We start from the raw sequence: 12,323 nt of genomic DNA, 5'->3' as shown, positions 1-12,323 counted from the left end.
TACGTGAATGTCGTCCTCCAACCGATAGTGCATTCACATCGGCAGCTGTTGGTGAGGCATTCTTATTCATGGACAACAAATTTGTGCCCTCATCATGCACATCTTGTGAATGACTTTCTTCAGGACAGCAACATTGCTCAATTAGAGTGGCCTGCATGTTCTCCAGATATTAACCCTATTGAACATGCCTGGGATAGATTGAAATGGGCTGTTTATGGATGACGTGACCCACCAACCACTCTGAGGGATCTACGCCGGATCGCTGTTGAGAAGTGGGACAATCTGGACCAACAGTGCCTTGATAAACTTGTGGATAGTATGCCACAACAAATACAGGCATGCATCGATGCAAGAGGACGTGCTACTGGGTATTAGAGGTACCAGTGTGTACAGGTATCTGCACCACAACCTTTGAAGGTCTCGCTGTATGGTGGTACAACATGCAATGTGTGGTTTTAATGAGCAATAAGAAGGGCAGAAATGGTGTTTATGTTGATCTCAATTCCAGTTTTCTGTACACCTATCGGGACTCTCGGAACTGAGGTAATGCAAAACTTTTTTTTTACATATGTATTATAGTAGGTTTTAAAAATGTAATGACCCATGAACAGTTATAGCACTAATCAACATATTGGGCTAAGAACTGGCCTTGGAGAGAATCTATTTATATTTACTGTGGTCCTATTATCCTTTATCTTCTGTGCAAGAAAGAACCCCATCTTTCCTTGCACTAAGAAATTACCAGTTTATCGGCAATTACAATGACTTATGCTGTGAAGCAATATTTTTCCTGTTACAGAGCAATTCCAGTGTTGAGTGATGTATGAAATTTGCTGAACTAGGTGTCCACCAAAAATGTTAATTACAGTAGCTGAAACACTGGCGGAAACATATCATCATCTAAAAATTTTCCACTGTGAGAGACATGCTATAATTTAATGATTTCAATGCACTAATGTGTATTAGTTTAAGATTATTATCCTAAATTCATATGTGTGTCCATCCAATGGCAAGTTACGGATGAAGATTTTTTGGAATATAATCTAATGCTATTTTTTGCAGTGCATTTTGAAGAATCAGGTTATTAACTAACAAAATCTGGTGAAAGTTGATATAGTTTCCTACTAGGTTATAATAATAATAAATTGTACAAGTGTGCACAAAAGGATTTTGTACTGCTTTTAATTTACTAAATGCTATGGTTGGGTTTACATACGCTTTTTAAAGGTTAGGTTAGTTTAACTTAGTATGTATATCCAAGCTCATGTCTTACCCTGTCATATCTAAAGGATTCAAGATTAGACTAGACGTGTAACTGACTAATCAGTCCTCTTTTTGATTATTCCAAATATCTAATGGAATGCCTGAGTAGCTTCCATACGAAATATTCTAACGTCTTGTCACAAAAAAAAGGAACTACATTTTTTATTTTTTTTTAAATGAATAATTACTGGAATGATATACATAAGATGGACATATACTAGGTCAAAAGCTAGTAGACTCTGTTGTTATAATAAGTAAAAGATCATGACAGGTTGGACATGACAAATGCCACAAAATAAGATGCAGCTACTTTGGTACTCTTTAAGCATCAGAGACGAAGCTAGGATCATAATAAATGAATATATAATTTAAATAAATATAATATTAAGGAAGTTGGTACTAACATAAAGAGATATTGTGTCATTAACAGAAGTGATTCAACTAATTAACAATTGATTATTTGACTTGAAAAAAATAAAAATGAGAATAATGATAAATAATAACACAAAAACGTACATACTTCACTGATGTGTAACTTCCACTAGTAGCTTTTAAGAAGCAAAATGTAATGATGTGAATTTTTTAAGTAGAAGGATAATTAATTATAGAAAAAGACATACTAATATAAAATATATTTACTGTATGCCACACACAAGTGTAAAAGAAGATTCTTACAAAAATGCTTAAGGTTTGAATTAGATTATTTAGGAGTTAGTAACACACTTACTCATTTAATCTTATATTAAAAGTCAAGTCTTTCAAATAATTTGCAGATACAAATTTGTATACATATGATACTTTGTGATTGTGCACATATTTATTTTATGCTGTATTATTATTTGTTTGTAATACTGGCAATGATCGGACTTTATGTCACAACAAGTGCAGCACGGAATTTCAAACACCACATGGACTGCTTAAGAAGAGCCTCTCAGTAGCCGATGTTAAGACTCATCAATGAACAACATCCATCAACATTGAATTTATGGAGAATTTTAGTATTAATGATACCTCCACACCGGAAGCATACCTCCGCACTGAAATCATATCTGTACATGTTCATGTAATAAATGTTCATTGTTATATAAACTGGCTGAAGAGCATTTCAAAAGTTTAGGAGAATAATTACTCTATACAGAAACTAGTTCTACATCAAGACATTTTTTTAGTATTTTGCCGCCCAGAACCATCTTAATATCTAACAGCAAGCATCAAAAGTTACTTAATGTGAAATAACCATATGAAACTAAAGTAGTTGCAGAAAAAACAGGTGCCAGACTGGGAGTCAGTGAAAGAATCCTCAGAAATGTACTACACCCACACAGGAGACAGCTTGAAAAACCTTTGTTTTGCTGATTTCTGAGTATTCTTCATCAGTCTGGTAGATCTACCATGCAGGTTTGGTATACAAGATAGACAATATCCAAAGTATAGTAGCAGGTTTTATCATTGGTTCATTTACTAAATGTAAGTATCATGGATACACTCATCAAACTCCAATGACAGATATTACAAGAGAGACATTGTGTATCACGAAGAGGTTTACTGCTAATATCCTGATGGTATGTGTTCCAAAGGCAGTCAAGCAATGTATTAACTTCCTCCCACATGTACTCATATAATGACCACGACAATAAAATCAGAGGAAATCAAGCTCCTATGGAGGATTACTAACAGTCATTCTTACCATGCATTAGTGTTAACTAGCAGTAATTAGTTTTTATGTTAAAAAGCCCATCAAATAATCTAAATATTTACAGGAAAAATGGAAAAAAGACTGTTAAATGAGATACCCTCTGCTACACAACCTACAGGGGCATGTGGAGCATAGACGTAAATGTGGGTATCGTTGATAATCTATTCCAACAAGCTGTCCCAGTATTTCCCTAAGCAATGTGGATAAAACATTTAGAACTTAAACCTTATTGACCAGACTGGTATTTAAAACCCATTACAGCTTTATGTGCAAACTGAACATTACTTAACACCTTCCTAGATCCACAATAAATGATATATTTTGAAAATGAGAGGGGAACATATATCTTCTTGCATAAAAAAATGTTGTATACAAATATTTACATACTACATACCAATTCGAGCAATTAAGTTTGACTGCAGAAGAAGTATCTGAAGATTTCGGCACCAATTCTGAATGTGTTCAATCTTCTCAATGTCTTCTTGATGTAGGCTTATCTCTTCTAAAGTGGATATTTCCCCTTCATTGTGTTCTGATCTTTTGCGAATTAGTTCTTCTGTAACTGCTTATAAACATTCATTACTTTTAACTACTAGAAACATTAAATGCTTCTCTCATTAAATTTTTAATTGACTACAAGAGTTAGATCTTTGAAAAATAATGAGTTACACATATGTGCTCACTATATTCCAAATGATAAAACATGCTACAGCAGATGATGAAATTTTTGCAAATGAAATAAATTACACAAGTGGCTCTCAAGCTTGATATACAAGGTCTGTTCAAAAAATTCCAGGACTTTATACACAAAATTTTTCTACACTTACCTTTTACTTTCATGGTGTCATTCAAAATACTCTTCTCCACAGTTGATACACCACTCCCAATGCCTTTTCCACTAACAGAAATAGTCTTAGTATGCCTCTTGCTAGATCGCTTGAAGTAACATCTGCGAATTTCCTTTTATCTTGTCTATTGTAGCAAATCTACATCCTTTTAACAGGGTTTCCGACTCAGGAAATAAAAAAAAAGTCCACAGGCAGTAAGTCTGGAGAGTACAGAGCATGAGGCAGCACAGTGATTTCCTTTTTTGTGCAATAGTCATGCATCAAGAGGGATGAATGTTTAGGTACATTAACGTAATGCAAGAGCCATGAGTTGTCACACCACATTTAAGACTGTTTCCTTCTCACATTTTCTCACAGGCATTGCAACATGTCCTGATAGTACCATCGATTAACAGTTTGCCCCTGTGGCATGAATTCATGATGAACTAATACTTCAAAGTCGAAGAAAATTATCAGCATGGGTTTGACATTTGACCTGACCTGACAAGCTTTTTTTGGTCTTGGAAGAACTCTCCCAACCCATTTCAAGATGCTGTGTCAGGGTTTCATGACATGGTCCAACTGAAATGTTAAATTCTTCTGCAGTCTATCAGACAGTCAGTCTTCGATTGGTACGCACAATTTCCTTGACATTCCTGACATGATCGTCATTGGTAGACATTGAAGGGTGTCCTGAGTGAGGGTCATCTTTAACTTCCACCTGGCCATTTTTAAAGCATGTGAACCATTCGTAACATACAGTACAGCTTAAATACTCATCACCGTAGGCTTCCTGCATCATTTAATGCGTCTCTGAATGGTTTTCTTGAGTTTCATGCAAAACTTAATACAGACACATTGCTCCTCTAACTCTGTCATCTCAAAATTTGCAAACTGTGCTAAATAATGTTCTACTCAATACAGCACTGAACAAGAACTAACAGACATATAACAATGAAACTTTCAGCAGTTGCACATTAAACATGGGTGTGTGGCAGGGATGCCAACCACATTTCTCTCCAACACACCACTGGTGCAAAATTATGAATGTTCTGAAATTTTCTGAACAGATCTCGTATAAATAAGATGAGCATAGAATGAAATTTAATAAAAACCATGTTATGTAAGAATAATTTTCTTTCCGAAATCATGAAAAAGGTCTTGGTTCTAACAATATGCTCAACTGTATCTAATAACTAGCCCCCCAGGAAGAGAAACACATTGATTCAGAGTGCAAGACATTGCTCTACTTAGTGCATCCTTCACGCCAATTTCAGCTTCAGCTTTCATCAGAAATAGAATTTTGTAGAACATTGAGTGGCAGAAGTGAATAGCTTGGAAAGTTACAATAAGTTCAGATATAGTATAAAACTCAGAAATAATTGGAACTCATTTCAATTCTATTTCAATTCTATTTGGTTCAAACATCTGATATTAATTTTTTAAACACGCACTCAGGTAATAAGGTGTTGTAAGCCTCATAACATAAAAATGATGAGTAAATGGAGCTTTATAATACTATGAAGTATCAGTGAAATGCCTGACACAATGACCAGTATTCATTATCAGGAAAGTGTCAAACAATACAAATCATTCCTACCTAATGAAATATGAAGCTGTTCTATTACTGATTATTTCAAACAATTCACAGAAGGCTCTAACTCTGTTATGACAAAAAAATAATTTTCTCTGTACAACCAGCAATAAATGTGCATTTTTGCACTTACTCTCACATTTACATATAAATTATGAAATTGAAAACAAAACTCAGTTCCAGACACATTATGGTATCTCCAAATTGAGACATAATACCTTTGTTAAGAATTTTTACTTCACACAACATACAAAGAAGAGACACAGCCATGCAACATGGTGTAAGTAATTATCATTAAGATTTTGTATGCATGAGAATGATGTTATGTAGTTCTGCAACCACCAATGTTAGCAATGACAGAGAATTAGTCAATACCAGCCCCAAGCTATCCCACTTGTGATAATTCTTCTGCTGCCAGCACCCCCACATAAATGGCCAAGTTCTCATTAGTTTCTTTGTAATCTAACAGATTCTGGTGATGTCTTAAGTCAAAATGTGTGAAAGTGTGTGGTTTTTTTTTTAATAAAAAGTAATAAACATGAAAAATATGTCATCTCAAACAAACTTCTCACCCTCTGCACCACCATTTTTTGTATATGTTCAATGTCTCCCGTTAGTCGCAATTGGTGTGGGTTCCTCACAATTAAGTAATATTTTAGGATGGATAATATGACAGTTTTGCAAGCAGTCTCTTTTTTAGGCTGTTTACATTTTCCCAGAATCCTACCCCTCAAAACATGTCAGCCATGTGCATTACCTACAACTACGGCCATCCACAGAAATTTATCCAAGTAAGGGAGGAGGATGAGGGACTTTAAAATTGAAATTTTCTGGATAATTGTTTGGATTAGTGTCATGCTTCAAGGAGTAAATTATACAGGAGAACAGAAACTTATTTTATCTAGACATTTTTTTTATTAAATCTGTAAGTATAACTAATTTTAAGGTTATATATAAAAACAAAGATGAGGTGACTTACCGAACAAAAGCGCTGGCAGGTCGATAGACACACAAACAAACACAAACATACACACAAAATTCAAGCTTTCGCAACAAACTGTTGCCTCATCAGGAAAGATGAGGCAACAGTTTGTTGCGAAAGCTTGAATTTTGTGTGTATGTTTGTGTTTGTTTGTGTGTCTATCGACCTGCCAGCGCTTTTGTTCGGTAAGTCACCTCATCTTTGTTTTTATATATAATTTTTCCCACGTGGAATGTTTCCTTCCATTATATTAATTTTAAGGTTAATGATGGTAATCTTTAACATGGAAAGTGACTTTCTCACATGACCACACACTGGGTTACATTTTTTCTAGTAGCACAGTGCATTTGGAAACTGAACTCCATCTCTAGAGGATATGTATACAATACCAGTGATAGAGAGAGGTGGGAGAAGGGCCAGGGCTCAGACTGCTCCATGGAGCCTGTACCTCCCACATTTATTGGATATTTTTTTAAAGTGTTGATGTAAGAAAGGCAGGTTCAATTTATAGAAGTTTCAACTTATGCTAAGAATGCCATCTCCTCTGTTTAGGAAGTAATGGGAAAGGGTAAAACAAGCACAGGTTTCATTCCTTTGTGAGTCAGTCTCAAGGCAACTAGAAACAATTTGGTATGTCAGTCAGGGGGTTGCGCTGCTATTGGATAACACGTGTGATGTCACCTGGAATAGTGTTCTACCACAGGAGTTTAACACCAGCTTCATGAATTACATGTTGTTAAGTGCTGAAGCACACCATTAAGCATTAATTAAATTAAAGACTATAAGAAATAAACACTTGGAAACTGCAAATTGGAATATTAACAATATAAGGAAAAGATAGATTGCTACTCACCGTAAAGATGTAACATGTCCCACCCTCTTTGTGTGCTGTCCTCTGCCAACGCACCTGCCAGTCTTTCCCCTTCCCCTGTCCTCTCCTTTCATGTTTTTTGTTTTAGCTTTTGTGTTCGGATGCCTTATTCTAATGAAGGTTCTTGTTCTTAAGTAGGGAGACACCACTTTGAGATGCATTATTGGAAACTTTAACATTACTGTAGAAATTACCTTTTGCAACAGTGCATCACACTTAGCCAAATGCCACCCACGAAAAATGCAAAATATCACTCTGAACTTCTTTACTTTATTGAATCAGTAAGTTGAGGGAGAAGTGAGTCCACTACTGGAGATTGCAGAGATCCAATCATTACTGGTGATATAATTTGAAACCAGAAGAAGTTTTTCTGTGTGCCAGTGTGCTTGCATTTCAGTGCTACATAACCTGCAAGATATTTAAATGCAGCTCGGGATTCACAGTCATCACTGGTTGCTAGTTCTTGTTAGCTGAAATTACAACAATCCAAATCAGCAGCCATATTTCCAGTTATGTTAATACACAATTCTGTTGTGATGAGTTTTATGAAGTCCTGTTCTGATTCTTCAGTTGGAGAAACGTGACAGCACCAGACTAGTAATCTCAATAACAGACAGGGGTTGTCTTCTGTATTTCCCATCAGTATTAGAAGCTGCTTCAAAAGGTGTTGGGTTGTTGTAAAATGTGCCTAGACCACAAATTTTAGAAAAAAAGTTCTCCAAACAATCTGGCTTTAGCCTGAAAGTCAAGATACATGGAACTCCCATATTCTGTACATCACTGTAAAGTCCAAAGAGAGAGTTTGCTGAAACTATGAAACCCTTCTGGAATGACAACAGGCACTGCATGTTAGAACAAATCTTGAGGAGCCTTTTTAGTGTGTTCTCTTGTCTTTGAAAATTAAGGCCTCAGCCACTTTGAAGAGGCATCTAGTCATCCTCAGGAATCCTTGAGTTTAAAGCAACAAAGTTGTCATTGGTCAGTTCAATTAAATTTCCTTTCTTTCTTTGTTTAGCACACATTTAACAGCTTGGGCATAATGATGTGAAATAGTTGTGCTGCCAAGCTCATCATATTACTTCTGCATGAACCTCCCTAATGTGATGTGCGGTGCTTAAATCCATGCTCTGTATTGCTAACAGATTTTCAAAAAGCTTCTTGTTCAAGACTGTGATGTTGGGCAGAATTACTCCAGAATTACACCAGAAGCGGTCGCATAAATTAAAGGCACTAGGAGTAAGGGGAGTGGTTCTCAAATGGTTTAGTTCATATCTAGAAAACAGAGTACAGTCAGTAGAGAACACACATGTCTCCAGTGGATCAAAGTACTTTGAGAAACATATATCTGATCCACAATATATCAATATTGGGGTCCCTCAAGGAAGAGTACTAGGCCCTGTATTATTTCTGGTGTATATAAATGATTTCCCGCAACATATCAGCCATGGAGAGAAGATATTGTTTGCAGATGACAGCAACAAAGTAATCACCAGTATGACACCAGCACAAATGTTGGAAAATTCTACTGAAGTGCTGAGGGATGTTCACAAATGGTCTCAGGAAAACAAAGTAACACTCAACATAAAGAAAACAAATACAATATGCTTTAGAATGAACAGAAAACAGAGTCCCTTAAATTTAAAACTAGATAACATCTCCATAGATGATGTACATACAACAAAATTCTTAGGGTTGCACATTGACAGCCAAATGAAGTGGAATGAACATGCTATGAAACTCTTGAAAAAGATATCCACAACATGTTATGCACTTAGAGTCCTTGTATCTGCATGTAGTAGTGAATGTTTGAGAACTGTATACTTTAGTTATGTTAATTCAGTAATCAGTTATGGTATTATTTTCTGGGGAAACAGTGCTCAGAATTTACAAACAGTATTTAAAATGCAAAGGAGAGCAGTAAGAATTATAACAAAAAGCAGTAATTGGGCCCACTGCAGAGAACTTTTCGAAATGTTAGAAATTCTAACTGTTCCTTGTGAATTTATATTCCAAACCGTAGTGTACATCAAGAAAAATATAGAAAATTATAGCACAAATAGCAGTTTTCATAACTATAGTACAAGAACAAGTCATTGTCTTCACCTAGACAGGAAGAATAAATATAAGACTCAAAATAGCTTCTTGTATGAAGGTGTAAAACTATAATAAACTGCCGCAGAAAATAAAAGAAGCAGATAACATGTACCGCTTTAGGAAAAATCTTAAATTGTTTTTGCAGAAACACTGCTTTTACACTATAAGTGAATTCCTTAGTACAAAATGATTGTAAATAGCTTTTGTTTCATAATATTTAGATAAGGAGCAAAAATGATTGTTAATAACTTATATGCCACAATGTTTAACTGCATGTAACAACAAACTGGATAAATATATTAATGTATGCAACTGACAACATCCATACATTTTAAAATGTCCATGGATGGCTAAATAAATAAATCTAAAATGTGGTTTCCAAGCAATTTAAGCAAATTCAGGACATCACAGAAAATCCACACTCTTCTTGCTGAACCCATAGGGTCTGAAAAGTAGGTTTCAGTTGTGAAAACTCCTTTCAGACCTTTGAGTTCTTCTATCCCATATCACAAATTACTGCTGCAATTTGGATTCCAGCTGCTTCTGACTGCTTGACAATGTTTGGTGGCAACTCACTTGCCATGGAAATATCAAATTCAAAACATACAGGCTGTTTCCATGATGGCAACAAAACACAAACCATGACCACCATAACATTTTGGTTTGTTCCTAAAATAACATTATCTGAAGAATCACAGCACAAGTGACCATATATATTCATCTTATTAAAACATAAGACTCCTATTTTCTCTAGTGGTTTGAATGTTTCTAATGTTTCTGTCTTAGCTTTCATAACATCCAGAACTTCTTTCAGAATTCCAGGTCTGCACTTGAATTGTTTGGCCCATTTCTGAAGTGTTGACCACAAGGAAAATAGCAGTTCTTTTTTCACAAGTAAGTGTAACCTTTGGGTGGGAAAGCTCTTAAGATGAGAACATTAGCAATATCTTTTGGACCACACTTCACACTCCTACTATTACTAAGTAAAGACTGAATCTGGCCTGATGTGAAACACTGAGATTAAAAGCTATTTACCTTATCTCTAATTTGTTGTTCTATTGTAGAAGAATCACATCTATTTACTTCCACAGCATATTTCAAACACTTGGCTTTCAGGACCTCATTACTTCTTTTTAAAGCGTAGTTTTCTTTCCTTATCAGTTGTATATCAGTTTTATAATCTGTCTGTTTTCTCAAGATAGTTCAAGAACTATCTCTGTGCTAGCAGCGATATCTAGTTCAAGAACTATCTCTGTGCTTATCAAGTGATAAAATTTAATTTTATAAACTAGACAGCACTCACTTTTGTACTCTTCTCTTTTCACATTGGCAATCTCTTCATGATGTTACCTATCAATAAAATAAATCTATTTTAAAATAGAATTATTTAACAAATTAATGTGTGAATTATTCCAAATCCGATAATACACAGACATGTTTCTGAAGGGAATGAATATCTGTTAGTCACATGTGCATTGTTCTTGCTGGTGCTTGTGACAACCTTGAATGTATCTCAATGCCAGTGTGGAATTTTTTGTGATGGCACAACATAACAATTTAATTTTCTTCTCAGAGGCAACCCCAGAAGCTCATTTTTTAAGTCTCATTCATAATCCTTGGGGAGCTAATGATTTGAACAAATACTTCATTATTCACATTAACAGGATCAGCTCTTTTACAGTCTCATACCCAATTGTGCTGTAATTCTCTATCTTTCTGAAATCAATGATAAGTGACGTCCACAGCAGTAATGTCATACAAGCTATCAGTTATGGGCTAGGTAAAAATATCTGCATTAATGTTGCAGACATCAAGTCTTACCTATCTGACAACTGAAAATTTTGCAAAAAGGTCTTGTTATGACAGAAACAAGGAATCGTACAGTATAACCTAATGGCATTCTTTAGGGGTCAGTCCAATGATCTTTCATGTGAACAGAGTAGTTTACATGCATCAGCTCTGTACCCAACAGCAGTGGGTATGGGAAAAGGGAAAAAGAAAGATTGGGGTCTCTTTTACAGCATTCTTCTGCAAAGGTCAGTACTTAAATGCAACTGCAATAAAGGAAATGGTGAGATTTCCACTGAATGATTTGCCAACCAAACAAATACACTGCCTGATAGAAAAAGTGAAAGCCTCAAAAGGAGAGAAAGAAACACAATGAAACTTCACATGTTGAGAGGATATGTGATATTATGTGTACTGCAGAATCCTTGACAGCAAGGCTGGTGGGGGGGAAGTGGGAAGGCAGAGGAGGGAAAGGGGCAATCAGGGAGGTACGTGCCTGCTTTTGGACCCTTCTCACATTGCTTATGATGGAGCTTATGTGATAATTCCATTACACAAGTCTAAATGATAAAGATGGTTGTACCATATGTGCAACCACAATGGACAGGTACCTGTGAGGAGGCCAGAAAACGTGGTTCCCAAAGCGAAGCAGAAGCCTTACTGTGCTGGTACTGTGAATGGCTGTATGCAAAAGGAAACTACAGCCCTTTTTTCTGAGGGCATGCAGCATTATTGCCCAGTTAAATGACAATAAATATCCTGAAAGTAAAATAGTCCACCATTGGTAACTCTGGTCTGAGACTCCTCAGAAGGATGTCATAATCAGAAAGAACAAAACTGGATGCTACAGGTCAAAGTGGTGAATGTTAAACCCTTTAATTGGCTAGGTAATCTAGAGAATTTAAGAGAGATGGATAGGCTGGAGTCAGATATAGTGAGAACTAGTGAAGCTTGGTGGCAGGATGAACAGAACTACTGATCAGGTGCATAAAGGGTTACAAATACAAAATCAATTGTGGGTAACGCAGGAGTAGGTCTAATAATGAATAAGGAAATAGTAATGTGAGTTAAGCTACTACAAACAGCACATGAATGCATTACCACAGCCAAGACAGACACAAAGCCAATATTCTCCACAGTAGTACAAGTTTATATGGCAACTATCTCGGCAGGTGACATAGAGATTTAAAGAATGTATGATGAGATAA

At 35.8% G+C, this 12,323-nt stretch overlaps 1 protein-coding gene across 1 annotated transcript in view; it reads right to left on the bottom strand.

Annotated features, from left to right (window-relative positions):
• The window catches only part of LOC124789345 (dynein axonemal assembly factor 11), a 230,272-nt gene that overhangs the window by 166,759 nt on the left and 51,190 nt on the right, over positions 1-12,323 (bottom strand). The window contains exon 2 of the mRNA XM_047256670.1: positions 3,354-3,521. Within this exon, the coding sequence (XP_047112626.1) occupies positions 3,354-3,521 (168 nt within the window). The remainder of the gene's footprint in view (positions 1-3,353; positions 3,522-12,323) is intronic.

The sequence above is a fragment of the Schistocerca piceifrons genome, chromosome 3 (genome assembly GCF_021461385.2).
Source record: "Schistocerca piceifrons isolate TAMUIC-IGC-003096 chromosome 3, iqSchPice1.1, whole genome shotgun sequence".
In the NCBI taxonomy this organism is placed as follows: Eukaryota; Metazoa; Arthropoda; class Insecta; order Orthoptera; family Acrididae; genus Schistocerca; species Schistocerca piceifrons.
This window is presented reverse-complemented; position numbering and strand designations above follow the sequence as displayed.